Source organism: Python bivittatus, unplaced genomic scaffold, assembly GCF_059951505.1.
Source record: "Python bivittatus isolate LINGU-HERP-01145 unplaced genomic scaffold, Pbiv_v1 ctg000410_np1212, whole genome shotgun sequence".
Lineage (NCBI taxonomy): Eukaryota > Metazoa > Chordata > Lepidosauria > Squamata > Pythonidae > Python > Python bivittatus.
Window position 1 is genome coordinate 845473 of NW_028277067.1, and position 22631 is coordinate 868103.

The 22631-nt window shown below is 38.0% G+C and overlaps 1 protein-coding gene across 2 annotated transcripts in view; it reads right to left on the reverse strand.

The window, feature by feature from the left end:
• BRCA1 (BRCA1 DNA repair associated) overlaps positions 1-22631 on the reverse strand; it is a 60923-nt gene that overhangs the window by 2682 nt on the left and 35610 nt on the right. For both annotated transcript variants that reach the window (XM_088143324.1, XM_088143325.1), the window contains 10 exons: positions 19466-19554; positions 13911-14070; positions 10498-10643; positions 7763-7850; positions 6773-6850; positions 5697-5737; positions 4034-4117; positions 2595-2649; positions 735-808; positions 57-117 (listed from right to left, as the gene is read on the reverse strand). In XM_088143324.1, coding sequence (XP_087999450.1) covers positions 57-117; positions 735-808; positions 2595-2649; positions 4034-4117; positions 5697-5737; positions 6773-6850; positions 7763-7850; positions 10498-10643; positions 13911-14070; positions 19466-19554 — 876 coding nt within the window. The remainder of the gene's footprint in view (positions 1-56; positions 118-734; positions 809-2594; positions 2650-4033; positions 4118-5696; positions 5738-6772; positions 6851-7762; positions 7851-10497; positions 10644-13910; positions 14071-19465; positions 19555-22631) is intronic.

Here is a 22631-nt window from a genome sequence, read left to right on the forward strand (position 1 = left end):
GACACTTTTTAAGGCCCCTTATGACTTGGGAGACGCAGGCAGCATTATCATCTCACCTTGGCAGGTACTTTCTTCCTTCCATGCATCAGGCTGAACAACTATCACAGCAGTGGAGTTCTAAATGGTTACAGGATAAAAGACAAGAATGAAAAGGGAAGTGGCATATAGGATCAATGTATCTTTTCTGCATGCAGTCATTTGTACTGTTAAGACATACTGTTCTTCAACTTCGCTACAGGACTCCAACCAGATGGGGAGTCACAGAGGAAATAAAGATCTCACAGGCCAACAGTTACTCTAGATGACAAAGTAACAGTGAAAGGAAACAGATGATACTCGCGGGGAAGCCATGACAGAATATAAAGGTTACACACTGTGGCTTAAGAGAGGCCATGCACAGATACATCACCATTCATTCATGAACACATTTTCTCTCAGAAACAAACAAGCACACCAATTTTCTTGGGTAGCGGGTGATACGTTGCAATCCCACAGAACTGCAGGCATCAGCAGAAGAGGGTGTTCTGCCCCTTAGCTCTATGTATATTTGCAATGCCTTGGGTAGAAAGATTTCTAGGAAATAATAAAGGCAAGATAAGCCATTCATCTGATTCTATATCTAAGCAGAACCATACAAGCTAAAGCAGCATTTTGAAAGAATAAAGGGAGGGTGGGAAATGCTGATCATTGGTATCTTCTTTTCTCCATCTGGCCCATATAGTTAAAAGACTTACTGTTGGATGTGTAAATAAGTGAGGTTGCTTCACAAGGGAGGCACCACAAAGCTCTACAATCCACTGGAGTTGTTCTGAGAAATTCCCAAAGGAGAAATAAACAAAACGCATTATATATAATGGCAAAGCATTTTATCCCCCGAAAAGACATTAAGCCCAAATGATATCGCCTTACAAGAGAATCAGTTTGGGGAATTCTCCAGTTGCATATTCTGTAATTTTGAATTATGTAAAGACACAACTTAGCACTGGTCACAAAATCTAATTCTGAATGCAAACTTCTACCCATATGATTGTAAAGATAAATGTGAAAAGATAAGGAAAGTGATAGCCCAGAAACAGAGGAAGTTAAGTAATAGTCCCAAAATGCTGGCATGAAGTTTCACAGATCTGCGCTCCTTATCTACCTCAGAATAGGCTCATTGCAGGCCACATGGGGTTCCCAATTCCTTTTGGTGGCCTCATAAATCCTAAAATTTTGACAGAACTAACAAATAATACCAACATGACTCATGCTGCATTTTGAAAAACAAAAGACAAGAAAAGTTAAATCATATTGTAAGCCTTGTACAGGCTTAAAACATTTTGAAACGCTGGCAGTGGGGCGGGGGGGGGGGGAGAGGGAACAGAATAAAAAAGAGTGAGGAAAGAACATTAAGAATCCTGCTTCTCTCCCCTGCCTCAGTTATGTCATTACATTTTCACCTTTGGCTGCCAATAATGTTAATAATATGTAGATCATAGAATCATCGACTTGAAAGCTGCCATTTAGGCCAGCTAGTCCACCCCACTGTTAAGTACAGGAGTCTGAAGCCTCCCAACAGATGGCTGCCAAACAGATGGCTGCCAGCCTCCACTTTAATATATCCAGTGAAGGGGGGAAGCTCACTACCTGTCTGGGTAATTAATTCCAATATTGAGCTGCTCTCACTGTTAGGAAGCTTTTTTCTACCATTTAATCAGAATCCTTATAATTTAAACCCATTATTCCATATCTTCCATTCTGGGGTGAATACACAGATCTTGACTTTCTATGTGACTTCATTCAGATACTTGAAAAATGCTAACATATGTTCCTTTGGTCATTTCTACTCAAACTAAACATTTCTAGTTCATTTCATCTTTCTCCATGTAATTTAGCTCCTAGACCCCTTGATCTATCTTGTTTATCTTCAGTTTATCTCTGAATTTTTTCCTGATTGTCTCAATCCTTCTTAAAGTGTGATGGCCAGAACAAGAAATAATATTGAGATGATATATTGAATTTTATGTCAGTCTTTCAAGGTAGTAGCTACCCTATATTTTGTGCCATTTGCAAATTTTCTAAGCATTCCCTCTACTTCCTCATCCAAGTCATTAGTTTTAAAAAAAATTGAAGAGATAGCACTTAACCATGACAATATACAATCCTTGCAATTTGCATTTTAAGAAATCTTCATCAAGTAAGATGATAAGGGGAAGGAGACAGACATCCAAACCACATCACAATTTGAGAAGGAAGATGGGTATAGCTATCGACACAGCCAGAGTGATCATCTCTATTAATGACAATCAGGAACAGAATAAATTATGCAGAAATGGCCAAACATATGTACGTTAATCTGCCTAAAATATTCAAGGTTAGGGATGTTTCTGCAGCAGGACATAAATCTTGACCCTACTGAGGGCTAAATATCACCAAGTGAGCAAAGAATATTAGGATATTAAAGTCAGTTCACTTTTTCTCAAAAGATTGGATCATTTTATTGGTGACAGAACAAATTCAATTGTTTACACAACTAAAAAAAGGGAGTAAAGACCTCCTGAGACTTCAGTTAGATTCATTCTCTCAACTCATTTCAAGGATCCCAATCCCCTTACCTGGAAGCATGTCAGTGAATGGCCCATAACAGCAAATCTCCAATCCTTGGAAAAGCTGGAAAGGAAAGCAAAGCAAATGTGTAAGCATAGTATAGAATTAAACTCCTTGAAATAGGAATTCTGAAAGTTTGATCTGTGTGAATTAAGCTACTGACCAGGCCAGAATGTGTCCAGCTAATCTGATTTGAGCAGAATAAAAAACTACATTCAGGAACATCATTGATTGGCAATGGAATGAGTCAGCTTAGGTAAAACTGGAGACAGATCTGATGTGAGGCTTTTGAGTCTGAACAGTTTCGATTGCTAACCAGAAGAAAATTCAGTTAATCTGCCTCATCTTTAAAAAAATAATTAAATATTGAGTACATAAATGGCTGAGAAACAGGAACTTTGGGAAGTAAAAATCTTAAAGACAGAGAAATTCATAGGGGAGAAAAGATAATCAAGCACAATAAACACCTATATCTTCCAGCTGATAGAAAACAATTAAGGCGATGGCTCTGGAAAGAAGCTGAAGTAACTGGTGGTTAGCTTTAACCACTTTTAGCTAATGGGAGCTACTGTACCTGATGTCTGTTGCATCAGCTTCATCCATTTCACCTTTCTACCAAGCATCTAGCTTGGAATAGACTCTCCTATTGAGACTGAAGGCAAGAGAGAGTCAGGAAATATATTTCTGGCTATTAAATGGTTGGGGAAAACAAAGAAGTGACTTAAACTGATCTGTCCCCTCCTTCCCACCCACACTCTATTCAGCATCCACCCTTGTGCAGGACCAAATGCAAGCCTCTAAATCCTTGGATTCTAAGAACAGCAGAGACCGACTAAATAATGAGAACAAAACAGCAGGACCAAGCACTGCTGCCTCTGAAACGCTACTTGCACTAACTCCCAGTTAGGATTCCCAGTTATAATCTCCCTCACGCCTTTTCTTTTTTGCTGAAAAGCTAGTTACGTTCTTCTATGGCAATGGGGCAACAGGGCATTTTGAATTGTGCTGGTCTTTTTCCTTATGATTTCTGAATAAATTATCTTAATGTTCAGAATATAAATCACTTTTTTTTAAAAAGGAAAGCACATCATATCCACCTCCATACTCATTTGGGGCAATAGCATTTCGCTTAAAGAAATCTGAATAACTCCATGAAATTTGCTGAGAAATGCTAGTAACATTAAGCATTGCTGCAAAAATAGATAGTACAGGTAGGCTGTACTATCTATCTGTACAATTTTATATCCAACATTATTGCATTCTACATTTCTCCCCTAAGCATCATCATGGTCTGAGGAATAATGAAAGCCCTTCTCAGGATTCTACTTTGTGAAAGCAACCTTTTCCTCAAATAGAAAACGTTCATTTCCTCTGATGGCAAAGAAGAGGAGCACACTTTGGGGATAACTATTTTCTTTTGTTGGGTTAATGGTTAAGACAGCCATACCTTTCTAGCAGGTGATTCTCTTGCTCTTTTGGGCCCTTGATGGTTTCTCCCATTGATTACATCTCCTCTCACTTCAAAATCCTCCTGAAAAGCAACACAAATAGAATCAGATGCCAATGAATTTCTGGCTGAGCCATATCTTATATGGCTGAAGCAGGAAAGAATTACTGGAATGTAGAAGTCAAAAATCCAAACTGAAGCAGTAGAAAGAATGGAGGACTGCACCAATACAAGCTCTTATCCTGTGTCTTATGTCATGAAATTTTATTGTAAAAAAGGATAATTAAGTTATATTTAACTAGAAACCATTACCTAATTAAGCAAATGCCCTTTAGCAATTTGAATATTCATGCATCTTCGGTGATAATGCAGCAATTTGATCAATGGCAGGATAGGATGGTGCTTGAACACATACCGTTTTACCTATGACATGTTAGATATACTGAGCAGCCAAAAATTATAGCATAAAAAGTTCCAGTCAATTTGGAGAAAATCTATCAATTGTCTAATTTCTGTATCTTCATCAGAAAGGCCTCTTCTGTAAAGCTGTGAAGGCACAATATATTCTTCAACTTCTTTCTTCAACACAGGAGGCAGCTCCAGCAAGATTCTGAATTATTCTGAAGCTTAGTCAATCTACTCAAGTACAGAGTTATGAAGATTTGAGGGAAAAATGAAAAAAAATGGGGTGGAGGGGACCAAGATATACACTTTTTAATTTTTCCTACTAGTCTGTCATGTTTACAATGAGATTCAGAAAGGGATTGTAAAATGATTCAAGTTATTCTAGCTGTCACTCAGAAAAACAGGCAAGACTGGATGTCACCACAGATATCATGTCATACTTTCTTTTTCTGGTAACATTGGTAAATCCAACCCAGCAGATCATGAATCTGTGCCACCAATCTAGATTACCTTCCAGTTAGTTGCCAAACCAGGAAACTCCAACAATCAAACATGCAGAACAATGCCTAACTCTCAATGCTTCTCCCTAACTCTGCAGATGATGACAAGAAATTCCCTCAGCAGTCTTAATCCCTTTGGCTCCTTCAAGGGATTAAGAGTCCTACTTAAAGTGCAGGAAGATATAAGTCCCAGCCAGCTCTTCTGTGTAGCACCCCAGCAGTTAGCCCAGCTAAGCGTCAATATCTTCTTCCATCCAACAAATTTGGCAATCCACCCAAATTGACCAAAGGTTTCTTTGTCACTTTGGGAAACAAAAACATTCACTCTGTGTTATATTTCTAAATTTCTGAATGTGTTATTCCCATTGTATGCTGCTCCTTTCAGGAGCTTCGTTCCATTTTAGCATGTCACAGGTAAAATGTCCTCAGCTGTAGTGCCTGAAGAAAGAGGGAAGAGGCCCCAGTTGAAGTTACGAAGTTGTCTTTTCAATTCTTAAAGAGTGGCCTTTCCCACTGTTAGTTACTCTCCTCCTTTCAAGAGGCAATTCATAGACATAGTCAGTATTTCTCCATTTTTTACTGTCTAATCTCTTCTTAGTCATCAGAATCCACTAAGCATTTAAAGGAACGGCAAAAAAGACATAGTAATCCTGATTCAATCTCCAACATCTCCCACCTACCTCATTTAAGGATTCTGCAAGCATCATATTGGTTAATAAAACAAAACCACCATCCCCTCCCACAAACATCAGACATACCTCTTTAAGAACTCTTCCTGTTTTGAGTGACTGTATAATCCCTAGGTCAATTGAGACAGAAATTATTATTATTATTATTTAAAGTAGTTCTTTTTACCATCTGTAACATTTATTTTTAAAGATGCAACAGAAAACTGCATCAAGTGTTGCAAAAGAGTAAGTCCATATTTACATAATCCTGCCTATTGGCAATATTACTATGCACTGCTAGAAACCTCACCTTCCTATTCCTTACAGATTTTAAATTCATTCTGTTCAAGAATTCCAGTGCTGAAATAGTTTATTGTTAACTTCCAGAGATAATGCCAGTCCCTCTAAGAGCAACTGAAAGCAGAGTAATGTATTAAAATGTCACAGGAAACAAGAAATACATATCTAGTGACCAGAAACAATCAAATCAAATTAAATTAAATAACAACCTACAGTATATGCTTGGATCTGAAAGACTGGATGTATGCAAATTGGACACAGAACACAGCATTCATTTGCTCTAAAATTTCCCATGGATTCCTCTTTGCCCACAATTCATACATGATCTGAAAAGTTCATGCAAGATTCTGTATACTGTTTGTATGTTTCACTCTGCCACGCAAACAAGGGTAGTGCTTGGATATCTACCAGAATCTTATCAAGTCTGGCTCATAGTAGCAAACACAGTCCTGAACTATCCTTGGTGTCAGTCAAGCTGTGAAGCTCCCTGTCCTGGAAAATGTGAATGTCTCTCTTCATACTCTGTGTTTGACATTTACTAAAGATAAACTTGTCCTTTTGAATAGTTAACAGTCCACAGACTATGGAACTGTCCAATATGGTATTTTTCCCCTGCTGCCTCTATCTTCCTATGATGTTTAATATTGTTTTATTGGATGTATTTGGATAAAATGTTTGTTCTTGTTTGGCTTAAGGCGAAAATGGCAGGATATAAATGCATAGCTAACTTATAATAATTTATAATGGTATAAATTTTTACAAATAAGGGCCTATGCCTGAACACTGAATTAAAATATGTAGAGCACCAGAAGGTGAGTGTGCATGGAGAGAGGGAGGTGGTTTTTCACTTGAATGCTCACACTTACATTGGTAGCTCAACACCCATTTCTGTGCAGCAATACCTATAAAATATTTCAGGGTTCTCTCACAGACCAGATCCTCATCTGAAGATTAAAGAGAAAAAAATCACTTAGTGTTCAATATTAAAAGGATAAAGACCATTGACTATTTTTTAAATGTTATTTCCTTTAAAGTAGGTCTTCACACAATATCAGAAACTGCTTTCAAAAATATCCAGTTTCAAAAGTAGCTTGTTGAGTTACAGACATCAGAGCATTACTGATTTATTTTAAACAATTACATACCTCCCTTTAAAATGATATTTTTCATAGCATGGCCAATATAACAGTTTAAGACAATATTAAAAAAAAACAGAGTTTGCAAATTATATCTTAAAGCATAGACTACAAAAAAGCTCAGACTCTTTATGCAAGTGGATACAGTACAGTCTTTTTAATCATAGATAAAAGAACAAAAGAACTGTATTACAGTCTGTGACAGTGCAAAGACAGGTAAACAGTCCTTCAAACAAAGGTCAGTGGCTCTTTTGTGTCCCTGAGCCTGCAAAATAGCAACAACAGATTACACACTCTCCAAATCAAATAAGAGAAATAATAGCTGAAATCTTACAAGATTTCTGTGTTAGCATATATTATTAGATTATTAGATCTTGGAGAAACATTACAAAAATCATGTGTGATTTGGTGAACCCATCGGACTGTGACTGTTTCTAAAGGTTTTCCCCCCCCTTTTGACATCTGCATCTTTCATGTAATAGCTTTGCAGCCTGAAAAAAACAGGTACTATTTATGATTAAATTAAGTAGAGCTCATGAGCTACCATGTATAACAGCTGTTGGCAGACCTTCATGAAAAAATCTAAAAGAGGCAAGACTATCCATTATTAATATTAAACTGAGATCTCACAACCCTAAAGACATACCTACCCACCCAATCCATTCATCCAGTCATGAAGACAAAACAGATAGCAAGTTCATTTCTGTGTTTCTAACTCACCTGTTTTCATTATTACATGGGTTGTTTCTTCAGTAGTTTTATCAGACCAAGTGCTCTCAGTTTTCTTGGCAAATCTAAGTACTAGTCGCTAGAAGCAAAGAAAGACTGAATTAGAAATAATTGGTTTTATCAGTACATCAGGGATTGTTGCCTTGTCAATGGAGTATTTCATTTATTAGAATAATGTATATCTCACTTTCTCCATATACTACCTTAATCTGGTAATATAATTATGGACTATAAAAAAAATGACAGAAGAGAACAGATAAAATCCAAGATTAACATGGCACAAAGAATTAAGAAGCTACCACTTTGACAGACCTTCACATAACAACGGAAGGCCATCAGAGAGGAACCAATGAGTAGATTCATATAGGAGAAATAAATCCCTTTAGCTTTCCTGCTCCCAAATTGTAATGGTCATAATCAAGACTCCGAACTGGAGCCAGTTCAGCCATTGCAACAAAATGAATAATATGATGCCAGTAACTGGAGCTGGTTAGGAATTTAGCTGCCATGCTCTGAACTTTTATCCATACTTTTCAAAATCCATTCAATGTACAGTGTACAGAAATCCAAAGATGAGATAATTAAGGTATTTGCATAGTCTTAGAAACAGGTACAACTAGCAGATGAGCCTAACAGGGCACAAGTGAGCCACAGTTCCCACCAGGGATAAAGATCAAAGCCAAGACATGTATTTCCTAATTGGTGGGGTGTAGGCAACTGTATGCTACTTTGCCAGGTAATCTTTATAGAGATGCTAACCTGCATAGAATAAGCACGCTTGGGATAAAACTGGACTTTGTCTGCATTTTTGGCATACTGACCAAAATGTGCCAAAATGACTGGCATTGGGTCCTTACCATTAGATGCATGTGGCATGGATACAGGTACATACCATGACCTAGTCTCTTTATTTTATTAAAAAGTGTTATATGAAATCCTTAGCTGACCAAAGCCATGATGACTGATGGAAGTAAACATTCATTGGCCTACGTACTGATAACAGTAACATAAGCAAGGTTGTAACATGCAATATAAGAGTCGTACTGTCAGAGTTCCCTTGCAGCAACTCAAAATGGAAACAGTTTATCCAAAAAACAAGTCTCAGAATTCTGATTATTGATAATTTATTAGAAAGAGGGTTATGGTGCAAAACAAGAATTTCAGCAAGTATTCCACTTTCAAATGCAAAGCCTATATATGGACAATTTAAGGCAAGAGGTTTGTCTCTTTTGTAAAGGTGGGGAATTCTACACCTGTTGATTGCTTTGCAAATGGCTACTACTTTTCTCAATCAATTCAATCAATTCCTTTATTACAGTCAATTAGACCAGTACAATATTAAAAAGAAGGGAAGGACATGAGATATGTCCAGTCCAAATAAAGGATTATATATCCGAGGTATACTAGCCAAGGTACTTGTCAATTATAGTTAAAAAATCATTTGCAATAATTTGTGCACCTGGCTTCAATCGTCCTAAAATTACACATTATAAACCATTAAAATTAAAAGTTAGTATCGGTTTTTAAATGCATAAATATAGAACACAGAATGCTTATATCAATTGTTCACAATAATACGTCGACTCTTAAGGACTGCTGCACAAAATCTTGCCACCTGCACTGTAACATTACTCCACTCATCTTTAAGGAGGATTTGAAGATATTCAGCGTCCGGTCTGCCAGGATATCTGCTGATCGTTGGAGAAATAAATTTTGTTCGTATTTCTCTATAAAATGGACACCGTAAGAGGACATGCCCAGTGGTTTCCACTTCCCCAGAACCACATGGGCACAGCCTTTTAGCCAGTGGGACTCTCTTATATTTACCGTCCAGCACAGCTGAAGGGAGTACATGACATCGGGCAAGTGAAAAGGCCCTCTGGTAGGTCACTACCTCTAGCTGCCTGAGATATCTGGCGGCAGCTACAATATATCTAGTGGATTCTGGGGCCATATACAATGGAACTTTTTCTAGGTCAGCTTGCCTTTCCATGTCTTCCACCCTTTGTCTCAAGTTCAGTTTTGCCTTGTCAAAGCCCAGCTGAAGTAACGAAGTCAGGGAGACGCCTAGCCTTGCAAAATTACACTCGACAGCCTTGGTCCATGAAGAAACAAATTTATCTTGAAAAATTAATGGAGCAAGGCCTTGAGGGAAAAGGTTAAGTTTTAGCCATAGATTTAGAGATGACAAACAAATTCTTGATTCAACCTTTAGGAGGCCAGTCTCCAAGCGTAAGCAGGCATTTGACACACAACGAGGCAATTGTAGAATTGCTCTTAAAAATTTGGACGCTACTACTTTTCTTATCAATGCGAGACTGCCTATCTCCAATATGCCAGCATTCCACATCCCTTCAATTAAACAACGTCATCTATGAGACCTAAAAAGTATCCCTTCTTTGTTGCAGCGCCTGCCCTCTCAAACAGCATCCCTCCAAAGATTTGTATGGCTGATACTCAAAAAGTTCCTGAAAACCTGGTTGTTCCCCCAAGCCTTGTGTTAGGATGGGTGTCAAGTCCTTGGAGAACTTTATATGTTCAAGTACTTGGATTTTTTGGATATGTATGATCTCTGCTTTTATTGTTTTTATTGCTTTCTGCTTTGTACAAAGTGGTTATGAAAGCAGGTTTATCTTTAAGAGAATGCCTCCTGCAAAATCTTAAAGTTCAGACAAGCTTATACCTGTTGCTGTGAAGAAGCTGCAAGCATATCAGAGTATGCTTACCAATTCACTCTGGTTTAGACCAGATGCCACCAGAGACATTTTTTTTGCCCCAGTCAGAAGTGGACTCTTTCTATTCCTTTTCCTTGTGCTGTAGTAGGTGGTATGTGCCAAGGGAGAGACTGATTCTTCCCATATGGTGTGCATTCCTGGAAGAGAACATAACAATGTTTACCTTGATAATATAGTTATTGGCATCTTTTATATCTGACAGCAATTGTTATAACATTACTTTTTAACAAAATAAAATAAAATATTTAACATAAAATTAGCTATGGATCTTTATTAGTCCCAGTAACGTCCATTATGAAAGCTGAAGGGAGACTTTCCAAGGACATCTTCTGTTTCTTTTTCTAAATTATGTAGACTGTCACTAAACCTCATAAAGGCACAGGCAAGGATAGATACTGAGAGGTTTCTTAATGCTAAAAGTGAGGCAATAAAACCCTGCATAAAGATATGCTAGATTTCCAGCCTATAAACCATCCTTCCCTATGTAATACTCCCTGATGTTTGCAAGTACAGCTGCAACATTCCCAGTTGTTGGCCATGGTACCTAAGGCTACTTGAGTTGGATCCAAAACTTCTAGAAGCAACAAACTAGAAAAAGCTGCAACTCTGTCAGTATCTCATCAGCATCTAAAGAAGTGATGGTCGCAAGTAAGGGTTGCAAACCATTTTAAGAGTCAGGTCTTGCATTAAGTTATCTGGGAGATGCTAGAATATCTCAAATAAAATAGCAAAGCATGTCTTTAACTGATTTCAGCCAGTCCTGTGAAGAATCTGAGGCAAACTGATCATGGTATACAGGAAGGAAATGATGACCCTTTAAAAGGTAGAAGCAATTCACTGAATTAGGATCTCAACGCTGCTAAGTAAAGTGGACCAAGGGAACTGAGTTTTTTATGATGTTGGCCGGAAGCCTGATATAAATTTTTTATCAGACCCTGCCTTAACTAAATTGGTCAGCTGTAGCTCAGTGATAGAGGGGAGGGACCCTTGAAACAGATTTTGAGATTCTAAACCAATATCCCTACTTAAAACAAGATATTCTAATTTATAGTGGAACCTCTTGCATACCTACTATTTTCCAAGTTTGAAAATCTATTTCTAGAATGTCTTGCATAAACCAACATTTCAGTCATGTGACTTTTAGACAATAGTCTTGAAGTGACATCAGTTTTTAAATCTAATTTCAAAATTGTGCGGATTTATTGTGAAAAAGTTCCACATTTGATTTTGATTCTGAGTGGAACTTTTACCTTTTAATGGTTTATTGGGCATGCAGCTCAATACATGACCTACCCAATACTCAAATTATACTTCAAATTCTCAACCACATTTTAAAAGCAGAAGATGTCAGGTGATGCATGTGGCAGGACTAATGATAAAACAGAAGAAGAAACATGGAAAAAACAGAAAGACCTGAGGCAATGTTTTCTTTGCTATTTTGAATGCTTCTTATTTATTCTGCCTCTGAATAGCCTTAAAGTATTTTCCCTCTCCAGAAAGTAATTAGAAAGAAGCAAAATATTTTTTAAATAGCCCAGAGAACAAACTGTAATTTGTAATCATGCTATCAATAGGTGTAATCTATTGCAGCTTTTATGAGATGACCCAAAATATTTTATTCTGATCTGAAAGACCAAACAAGGTCTGTTTCTGGGTACAGAGGAAACTAATTAATTGATTTCACTGATTTAACACTCACTTATTTAATAACTCAGACCTGTTATTTATAGTAGTCTAAGGAATTGGCTTTGATTGGATTTGGGAATGCTACAAAAACATTCATCTGTAAGGTTGGTCCAGGAAAAATAATGTATTTTTCTCACAGCATTCTTTCTGAATACAGCTGGCTTCAAAACCCAGAAAACCTTACTTCAGACTTACTTTATGGGAGGTAGTAATAAATGGACTTGTACATAAACAGCATATAAGAAAAACCCACAGATTTATGAGAGCCAAAGTGTTAGATTTAGTGCAAACCAGATCCAGTCATGTACAAGCTTAAATTAATTCCACCTAGTCAACCATGCCATGGAATTGCTGATTGGGGGTGATTGAGGATGAGGATTACAAACTCTTATCTTTCCCAAGATTGAGATTAAATTCAAATTCTTATCATTCCCAAGGTTGACTGCAAAACAGAGCATCTCTACATAGTTCACCTACTATGGCTGTTTTGCTTTTCACCAGAACCACTTCCATCCTAGAGGCTATGGGAGTGGGGTGGGGTTGACAAATAAACAGAGGTAGGTAAGAGATAGGCAAGAACCCTCCTTCTGAAATTATTGGCACTGAATTCTTATAGGGATTCCAATGCAATTTGGCAATCAATCTATTAAACAGAACCTTTTAGAAGAATCCAGCTGTCCTAATAGTTTTGGTCCATCTTGTCTATTTGGAATGGTTCTTTTCTAACTCCTGGAAGCAGCTTTATTGTTCTCATTGATATTTTACATCTGGTTCTCACTGCAGCATCCTAGAGAGCCTTGAAACTGGCAGAGATTTGTGCTCTGTTCACCTGAGCCATCCTTCTGCAGAAGGCTCTTAATTATGTCTACTAGCTATAGTTCTTCTGCTTCAATAAAATGTCAAAAGATATAAGCATCTGGGATCTCACTATAGTAATGTATTGTTGCTCTATGAATGATAATTGGCTTTTCTGTTGATGTGATAACTAAGCTGATCTCTTTGTAGAAGCACAGTTCAAACGAATTGCAAAGAAAAATCCTGGATCAAGTTCATTTCTGGGAGTAGCTTTCATAAGACCAAATTAGTTTATTTCCCTCATCTAGCTAATACGCCATCATAACAATGCAATAATAGAACCCATTTTAAAACCACTGCCATGGCAACAGAACTCAGAGTTAATGTTCATAAACTCCACTGTAAGAAAACAAAATTAACTCTATAATTCATCAGTAGCAATCCATATCATGGTATTATAGTGCATAGAAATTAGAATTTAGAATTAGGATTGTGTTTAGAATTAAAGAGTAGACATAAAACTGCCAGAAGGCAGTAAACAGAGGGCACCTAGAATGTATTGCTTCTCCCAGATTTGAGGCATTTCCTGGTGGATGCTTAATTTCTACACAGTGTATAGGGTAATTTCCCTGTCCCACTAAGTATTTTGTAACAGCAAAGCAAGATACTAAACCCAACAAATAACTGAGGATTTAATATTTCTCTGTACTTCAAAAATGTATGTATTTTATACATAAAATCACAACAGAATATTCTATTTAAAAATGAAAATCACAACAGAATATTCTGCAATAAAAACAGCTACACATATTCTCTTCTACAGACATAAGTTATTTTTTGTTACCGTTTTATAGGTAGGAAGAGGTTTCTAAATTCTCAGGAATATTTTTTGAAGGAAAAGCTTCAGAACACTGCCAACTCACCCTTTCTTGCTCCTGTCTGTTCTCTGTTGAAATCAGTTTCCTCCCCTTCCTGTGGCCATCCTTCAGGGCCAAGACTCTGGGTTCCCTGTTTGAGGACAGCCTCAATGATAGCCATCTTCTGCTGCAGTTTCTTTAAGTTATTTTGCATAGCATCCCTTTGCTACAAACAGGAAAGAATAGAACACAGGGGAGATCTTATTAACTATGGTGCTTCCCCTGGGTGGTATGCATGGCACCTACATAGTCTCTTATTGTATCTCATTAGTTAATGCTAACAACTCTAGGGATTTTGAGTTAATGGCAATATATAAGTGGCATAAATAAATAAAAGGGCAACGCCTGTCACTCAGCCCAAAAGCTAGGGCAATTCTAATTAAGTCTGATTAATACTCCCATGTGGAAAAGATCTTACATAACAGGAAAACAAAGAACATGATAAACCTGCAACTCTACTCATAATTCTGGCTGACAATACTCACTATCAAAATCAATATCAAGAAGGGAGATGAGTTGCTTAGCTCAGAAAAACATTTTCAGGACTCAAATTCTGATTTAAAACTTAAAAGTCAGAGGATCTTGCAGCCTGCCTTAAATTGCAAAATAAGTATACCCACATGTACTGTGGAGGAATGACTCAAAATAAGATCAACATTCCCTTTTCCTTTGGTCAGAGACAATATTTTTCATTATAATTAAAAAAAAAAACCTAGAAAACAATGAACAAAAACTAATTTTTTAAATGGTAATATACATACACTCTATCCTACAGGTAAACTAATTAAGTTCTATTATCAAAGCAAACAAAAGAAAATAAACAGACAAATAAAACTCTAAGAATTAATATATTAAATTTATTTATATTTCGAATTTAGATACCACCATCTCACAAGGAAGTGACTCTGGGCGGTTTACAATAAAACAACAAATAAATATTAGTTAAAATACAATAAAAACAGTATAAAATATGATAAAATTAATATAAATCATACACACACACACAGAGTACTGTGCAAAAGTTTTAGGCAGGTGTGAAAAAATGCTGTAAAGTAAGAATGCTTTCAAAAATATATACTGTAATTGCTTATGTTTATCAATTTACAAAATGCAAAGTGAGTGAACAGAAGAAAAACCCCAATCAAATCAATATTTGGTGTGACCACCCTTTGCTTTCAAAACAGCATCAATTCTTCTAGGTACACTTGCACACAGTTTTTGAAGGAACTCAGCAGGTAGGTTGTTCCAAACATCTTGGAGAACGAACCACAGATCTCCTGTGCATGTAGGCTGCCTCAAATCCTTCTGTCTCTTCATGTACTTCGAGACAGACTTGATGATGTTGAGATCAGGGCTCTGTGGGGGCCAAACCATCACTTCCAGGACTCCTTGTCCTTCTGTACGCTGAAGATAGTTCTTAATGACCTTGGCTGTATGTTTGGGGTCGTTGTCCTGCTGCAGAATAAATTTGGGGCCAATCACACGCCTCCCTGATGGTATGGCATGATGGATAAGTATCTGCCTGTATTTGAGGACACCATTGATCCTGACCAAATCTCCAACTCCATTTGCAGAAATGCAGCCCCAAACTTGCAAGGAACCTCCACCATGCTTCACTGTTGCCTACAGACACTCATGATTGTACCACTCTCCAGCCCTTCGGCAAACAAACTGCCTCCTGCTACAGCCAAATATTTCCAATTTTGACTCATCAGTCCAGAGCACCTGCTGCCGTTTTTCTGCACCTCAGTTCCTATGTTTTTGTGCATAGTTGAGTCACTTAGCCTTGTTCCCACATTGGAGGTATGGCTTTTGACCACAATTCTTCAACGAAGACCACTTCTGGCCAGACTTCTCCGGACAGTAGGTGGGTGTACCTGGGTCCCACTGGTTTTTGCCAGTTCTGTACTGATGGCACTGTTGGACACGTTCTGATGTTGAAGGGAAGCAAGCATGATGTGTCTTCCATCTGCTGCATTAAGTTTCCTTGGCCGACCACTGCGTCTATGGTCCTCAACATTGCCCATTTCTTTGTGCTTCTTCAAAAGAGCTTGAACAGCATATCTTGAAACCCCAGTCTGCTTTGACATTTTTGCCTGGGAGAGACCTTGCTGATGCTGTATGCCTACCTTGTGTCTTGTTGCTGTGCTCAGTCTTGCCATGGTGTATGACCTGTGACATGAAACTGTCTTCCACAACCTCACCTTAGTAGCAGAGTTTGGCTGTTCCTCAGCCAGTTTTAAGCCTCCTACACAGCTGTTTCTGTTTCAGTTAATGACTGTGTTTCAACCTACATATGAAATTAATACCTTAGCACCTGCTTGGTATAATTGGTTAATCATACACCTGAATCTAATCCTACAAGATCCCTGACTTTGTGCAAGTGTACAAAGTGTGTAAGTACTCCTTGACTTTTATTACTAGAGCTTGCAGATCCTTTGCATTTTCAGCTATCAGGGTAGCGTCATCAGCATAGCACAGGTTATTGATGTTTCTTCCTCCAATTTTATAATCATGCTCATCTTCCAATCCAGGTTCCCTCAATATACTGTATATTCTATATATAAGTTGAATAAATAAGGGGAGAGTATACAGTCTTGCCATAGTCTTGCTAACCTGGAGCCAGTCTGTTTCACCACGTCCTGTCCATACTGTGGCTTTCTCATGAGGACAATGAGATGTTCTGGGAGTCCCATTTTTCTGAGCACATTCCACAGCTTGATGTAATCAACACAACTGAACACCTTTCTATAAGTAATGAAGCACATATTGACTTCTTTTTGACATTCTTTGGCTTTCTCAATTATCCAGTGTGTATCAGCAATAAAAACTTCCAGCTATGAAGCTTCTGCACTAACAGATCTCCCCCACTCATCTGACCAAGCTAAGCATCAGGCAACTTCCATGATAGGTGAACACTCATCTCTGAGTGAGAATCAAAGCAATCAGTCAAATGCTATCAACATGAATTGTATTCAGATATTGCAGGAAAGGATATAGAAGACATTTGACTCAAGGAGTCATGGAAGTATCTTTTGCTTTGTTCTCCTGAAAGTGAGAACAGAACCTAGGCATTGCTGAAGTCTGTAAGTTTGTAAACAGCTAGAAAAGATTGTGAAACATTGTAGAATGGAAAGATCACCTGAGAAAGATATTGACAACTCAATCGTCTGATATTGGCAGATACTAATCACAGATTTGCCTTACACATATCATTAGAAATATGGCCTCATGCTAAGGGCCTGAGACCATGATCCCACCCTTGGTAATTGATATGTGCCTTCATGTTGCTTGTTGGTCACAAATGATTTTAGCAGTGGTAGTTTGCAGACTGGGAGGGTGTGGGGGCCGGGAAAAGTCACTGTGATGCAAAAGATCTAGTGAGATGAAAGAAGGATCCCTACCATATTCCTAACTGTGAAATGAACTAGATGCCTTCTCGTTATCTTCCTTCTTACGTGCCAGGAGTAGGCCTTCTTTTTTTCTTTATTTTCCATCAACAGTAGGGTGAGAAAATTATCAAGCAGTTTATTCCCAAGAAAGTGCTTGTCTGAGAAGCTGACCAATGCCCCAATGCAGTCCATAAATTATTACTGTAGACTGTACATTGGAGCCCTAGCTGAAAACTACCAACCAATTGGCCGGTGTGGGTCTTCCGGGCTGTGTGGCCGTGTTCTGGAAGTTTTGTTTCCTAACGTTTCGCCAGCACCTGTGACTGGCATCTTCAGAGTACAGGAGCAGTTCTCTCTGTGCCCAAAATGTGACCCTTTTGTGGGTATTTATAGAGATCGGGGGGGGGATGGGGGGGATTGGGTGTGTGTGTGGGGGGCTTGGGTTACTGAGTGGCTGCTTGTTTTGGTGTCAGAATCTGTGTGTATCTTCCTGGGGATTAGGCAGGGTTTTTTCTTCTATTGAATTGTTAACGAGGGGCTGCTGGGGGTGATTAGCAAGTTCATTGTGTGAACTGTTCACATGTCCTGGTGGTTGAGCTGAGTTCGTTGACCTTTTGCAGGCTGTATTTTTCAGGATTGGTAGCCAGGTTTTGTTGATTTTTAGACTCTCCTCTTTTTTTTTATTGAAACTCTGCTGGTGTTTGTGAATCTCAATGGGTTCCCGGTATAGCCTGGTATAGTGGCTGTTGGTGTTGTCCAGTATCTCTGTGTTTTCAAATAGGATTTTGTATCCAGTGTGCTTGAGAGCATGTTCAGCTACTGCAGATTTTTCTGGTTGCTGTAGTCTGCAGTGTCTTTCGTGTTCTTTTATCCTGGTATGGATGCTCCCCTCAGATCTCTATAAATACCCACAAAAGGGTCACATCACCCTGGGCACAGAGAGAACTGCTCCTGTCTGTGCTCCTGCACTCTGAAGATGCCAGTCACAAGTGCTGGCGAAACGTTAGGAAACAAAACTTCCAGAACGCGGCCACACAGCCCGGAAGACCCACACCAGCCATTGTATGCCGGCCGTGAAAGCCTTTGACAATACATACCAACCAATTGTTGGTGAGTCTGCAAATAACTCAGCTGAAAGAGGAAACTTATTGATGCCCTTCCCAAATTGTTTATACTTCAGGAGCAGATTGTGTGCACACAACATCAAAGTTCTGGCCTTTCTATAACTTATTTCCTTTGCTGTTATCATCAGGGTTATAATCTCACCTAGACACCAACCAGCACCATCGGCATGGTTTCCTTGGGTAGAGAATAGAACTTACGGTATGTGTGAGAGAAGCTTTTGTCTTAACTGGCTCCTATTCTTTGTTGAACTACTGTACTTAGCAAAAAAAAAAAAAAAAGCAAATGAAGCTACTGGTTCACAAGGCCTCTACTTCAGGACAATCTGAGATCCCTTGCTTCTAGTCTCCTGAGGGGATTGACATCTTTTAGACCCCCTCTAATATTCTAATAGCATTTTGCTAGCATTTTATTTCTGCCTCCTGCTAAACACTGAACTGTGCAGCAAACCCCATGTCACTCCAACATCCCAGCTGCAGCATGGTTTTCCATGGCCAGAGTTGGGTATGGCTGTGGCTGATAGAAGGGGAATGATGGAGCAGAAACAACTTCCCTGGGCAATGAGACTCCTATGGTCCCCTGGTGAGACCATATCACTCTCCCCATCTACTTCTGACTAATTTAATTGTGAGAAGAGGACATCTTTATTAAGGTCACTGGCCAGAATAAATGAGAGTGTTGAAGAAAAGGTCCAAGAAGAACTGCTAAGGAAAAAAAAATAGTCCGAGCCAAAAGTAAAAGAATCTCCTTTCGCAGATCAGAATGAGTTTTTTCTCTTTCTTCTCCACGGGAATATTTCTGATATTTGAATGTCATTGTCATGTCCCCTTCTTATCTACTCTTTAACAGACTAAACATATGCAGCTCTTTGTACTACTACCCAAATGAATTTTCAAACCTTTCATCATCTTAACTAACCCTTCTCAAATCACTCAGGCTCATTGCAACCTCCTCTTTATACAGTAGCTCCTCTCTCATATAATCTTATGTAGCAATTCACATGCATTAGTTCTTCAAAGTCATGCTTGAAAGCATACAAACCCATACCTGTGTGGTGAGAATTTCACTCTGGGAGAGTAGACCTAATGAATCTTCCAGATGGCTTGCTTCACTGGCATAGGACATAGTTTCTTCACCTTCCAAAAACAAAAATGTTTCACAGAGAATAAGAGAGAGAGCAAACAATTCTTGAACTGGGAGTGGGAAGCTTATTGAAAGAGCAACAAGATGGGGAAGTTAACAACCTGCAGAACTCCAGCTTTCCTGCAGCATCTGAACTTAGACCATGCAGATGGATAAGCAGTGAAACATCCTATGTGACAAAGCAGCTATTTAGGTACTGAGGTTACTCAATGTTAGGCAAGCAAGGAATAAACAAAACAAAACAAAAACTGAAAAGGAAATTGAGCCAAACCCCCAAAGCAGCAAAGTTCCTCTATGCTATGTTTACATAACATCTATATCTTTATGAGTGGCTTCAACCTATATGGGTTTGATTTTATTAAAGTTATTACAAGTCTGACTTAGACTGATTCAGCAGAGACTCAGCCAATTTTTCCCATATTTAACATGGGTTGATTTACACATTGTGATAAGCCAGTGATGGCAAACCTAAGACATGCGTGTCAAAGGAGACACGCCACGATGTTTTGGGTGACACACCAGCATTCACCAACACCCAACAACAGTTCTTCGTGTCTGAGTTACCAAAGAACCTGAGTTTGTTTTACTTGTATTTCATTTTTCTAATTATTTGACATTTCTTTATATAATACATAGCACCACACGATTGGACTGTATTTTTTTTAAAATACATGAATATGTAAAGAATTGTTTCTCTTCTGTTTGGGGTGGAGGGGTGGTGACATGCCAGCAGAGTCGAGTTAGGCATTTTCCAAATGTTTGATATGCCGAGCCCAAAAAGTTTACCATCACTGTGCTAAGCCATAACATTATGTATCTTTGGCTTAGTATGTGAACAGCAATGGACTACTGTTGTTGCTTTTTAATTTTTTCTAACCTAGCCAGCATAGCATTAGGGTTTGGTCATGACCCTGCTGCTATTGGGTTGCATTTGGATGGGATGATTTAGCAGGGAGGCTGGAATGCTGGGGCAAAGTAATAGTTAGTAATAGTTACTAAACATGTAACTCAGAATTGAAAAGTTATTATAGACTGTTCTGCTGATTCTTTTGCAGAGAAAGAGAATAAGTTGGAGACAACTGCTCTCAGCTGCATGTCTAGAAAAAATACTGTTAAATTCTTTGCTAGAAGGAAGTCAGAGTTGAATTGTCAGGAGTTGGACAGCATATAAATTTAGTAAATAAATAAATAAATGATGGTTGGAGTTCATTTGCACACTTTTGCATCCTACTAATACTGAGCTTTTAAAGCCTGAGGCAATATTTTTTTCTTTTTAGCTGTACTGTAATGTTTCTTTATTATTGAAGCAACAATAAAGCTACAGCCCTGTTTCAATAGTCATAAAACACAAACAGTCACACAGGCTGTTGTTTTTTGCTAGGCTTATGCCTGTGAACCTGATGCTGGTACATACATAGAAAGTAAAGGGGGACAGCAGTTCATGCTGAATGCTACTTGCCACCCAAATTCCAAACTGACCAACCAGATAACTTTTTAAAACATTTTTTTAAAATCCTCATTAACATTTTTACTGCCAGCTGGTTGGCAGGGAGCAGCAACATGGATTACTTGTCCATCTACTTTGTAGCCCTAGAGTGAAAACAATGAAGCAAGAGGCTTATTCTGAATTCTCATTTTCTATGGCTGGAACACCTGAAATATTTCAACTTCCAGCAGAACACATCCAACTCAGTGTTCAAATGAAATATTTCAATGAGGCTGTTTTCTTCTGATCTTGAAGCAAAGCACATTTCCCATTTTGTGTATGTCTGTACTAAAAACAGTCAGTTAACTTCTGAAATGCAGAATGCAAAATGTATTAAAACAGGATTCTTCATGGGCATTCAAAAACGATAAAAGCACACAGCCAAATGAAATACTTCAATGGACAGAGAGACACGCTTTAATTCAGGGATTCTCAAACTAATGGCCCCAAGGTGGCATATACAACTTCGAGATTGGGAACTCACTTTAAAAAAAAAAAGGCTTCAGGTAATCAAGCTTGGATGTTTGAGTATTACTAAGCTTACAAATTCCAGCTGCTTCCTTTTCTTAACAGAAGCATGAGTTCTATGAAGCACCAAAAATATTGTAAGTTACTATTATGTATTTGTCATAGAACATTATTTGGAAATGAAATTTTAATTCTTTCACAAAATTTTCATAAAATCTGTCATGTCAAAATAAATAAAATAAAATAAAATAAAATAAAAATAAAATAAAATAGAGGCGGTTTGTAGAGGTTAAGGCACCAGGCTAGAAACCGGGAGACTTGTGAGTTCTAGTCCCGCCTTAGGCACAAAGCCAGCTGGGTGACCTTGGGCCAGTCACTTCTCTCAGCCCTAAGAAGGAGGCAATGGAAAACCACTTCTAAAAAATGTTGCCAAGAAAACTGCAGGGACTTGTCCAGGCAGGCATCGGGAGTCAACACTGACATGAAGACGTAATAATAGACAAAAATAATCTAGTCACCAATTCACTTGATAGCATAGTAAAGGAAAACAATCAAAATAAAATTCAGATTAAAATTAGAATTAATCAAAAAATATGAATTACAATGAATACTGTTTTCAGCGTTTGACAAACTTTTTAGGAATTTCAATTGACATGCTAGCTAGTAGAAAAGTTATGTGCAACATGAGTACATAATTACACTTGCAACATCCTATTTCTGTGAGACAATATTTTTACAGTTATTGATAGAAAGAGCAAATACCGATTAAAAATGAATATGGAATAAGAAATGAGAGTTGCTGTCTCAAAAATGAAACCCAGATTTCAGTAATTATGCAAAAGTAAAAAAGTTAATCCTTTCAATTAAAAAAAATGATGGTTTAAACTTGGTTTTTTTATTTTATAAAGTTGTACAGTACCATCATTGTTTTGTTATCATCATTGTCATCATTGTTGCATTGTAAAATGCAATTAATAAAAGTAATATATTTATTTCTTGCTCCAACCTCTCTTGATTTTATTTGATGGGCAAAACAAATTGATGTATTATTTTAGGGGATCATGATCTTGTAAAGTTTGAGAATCCCTGGGTTAATTCATAAAAAACAGCAGGAAA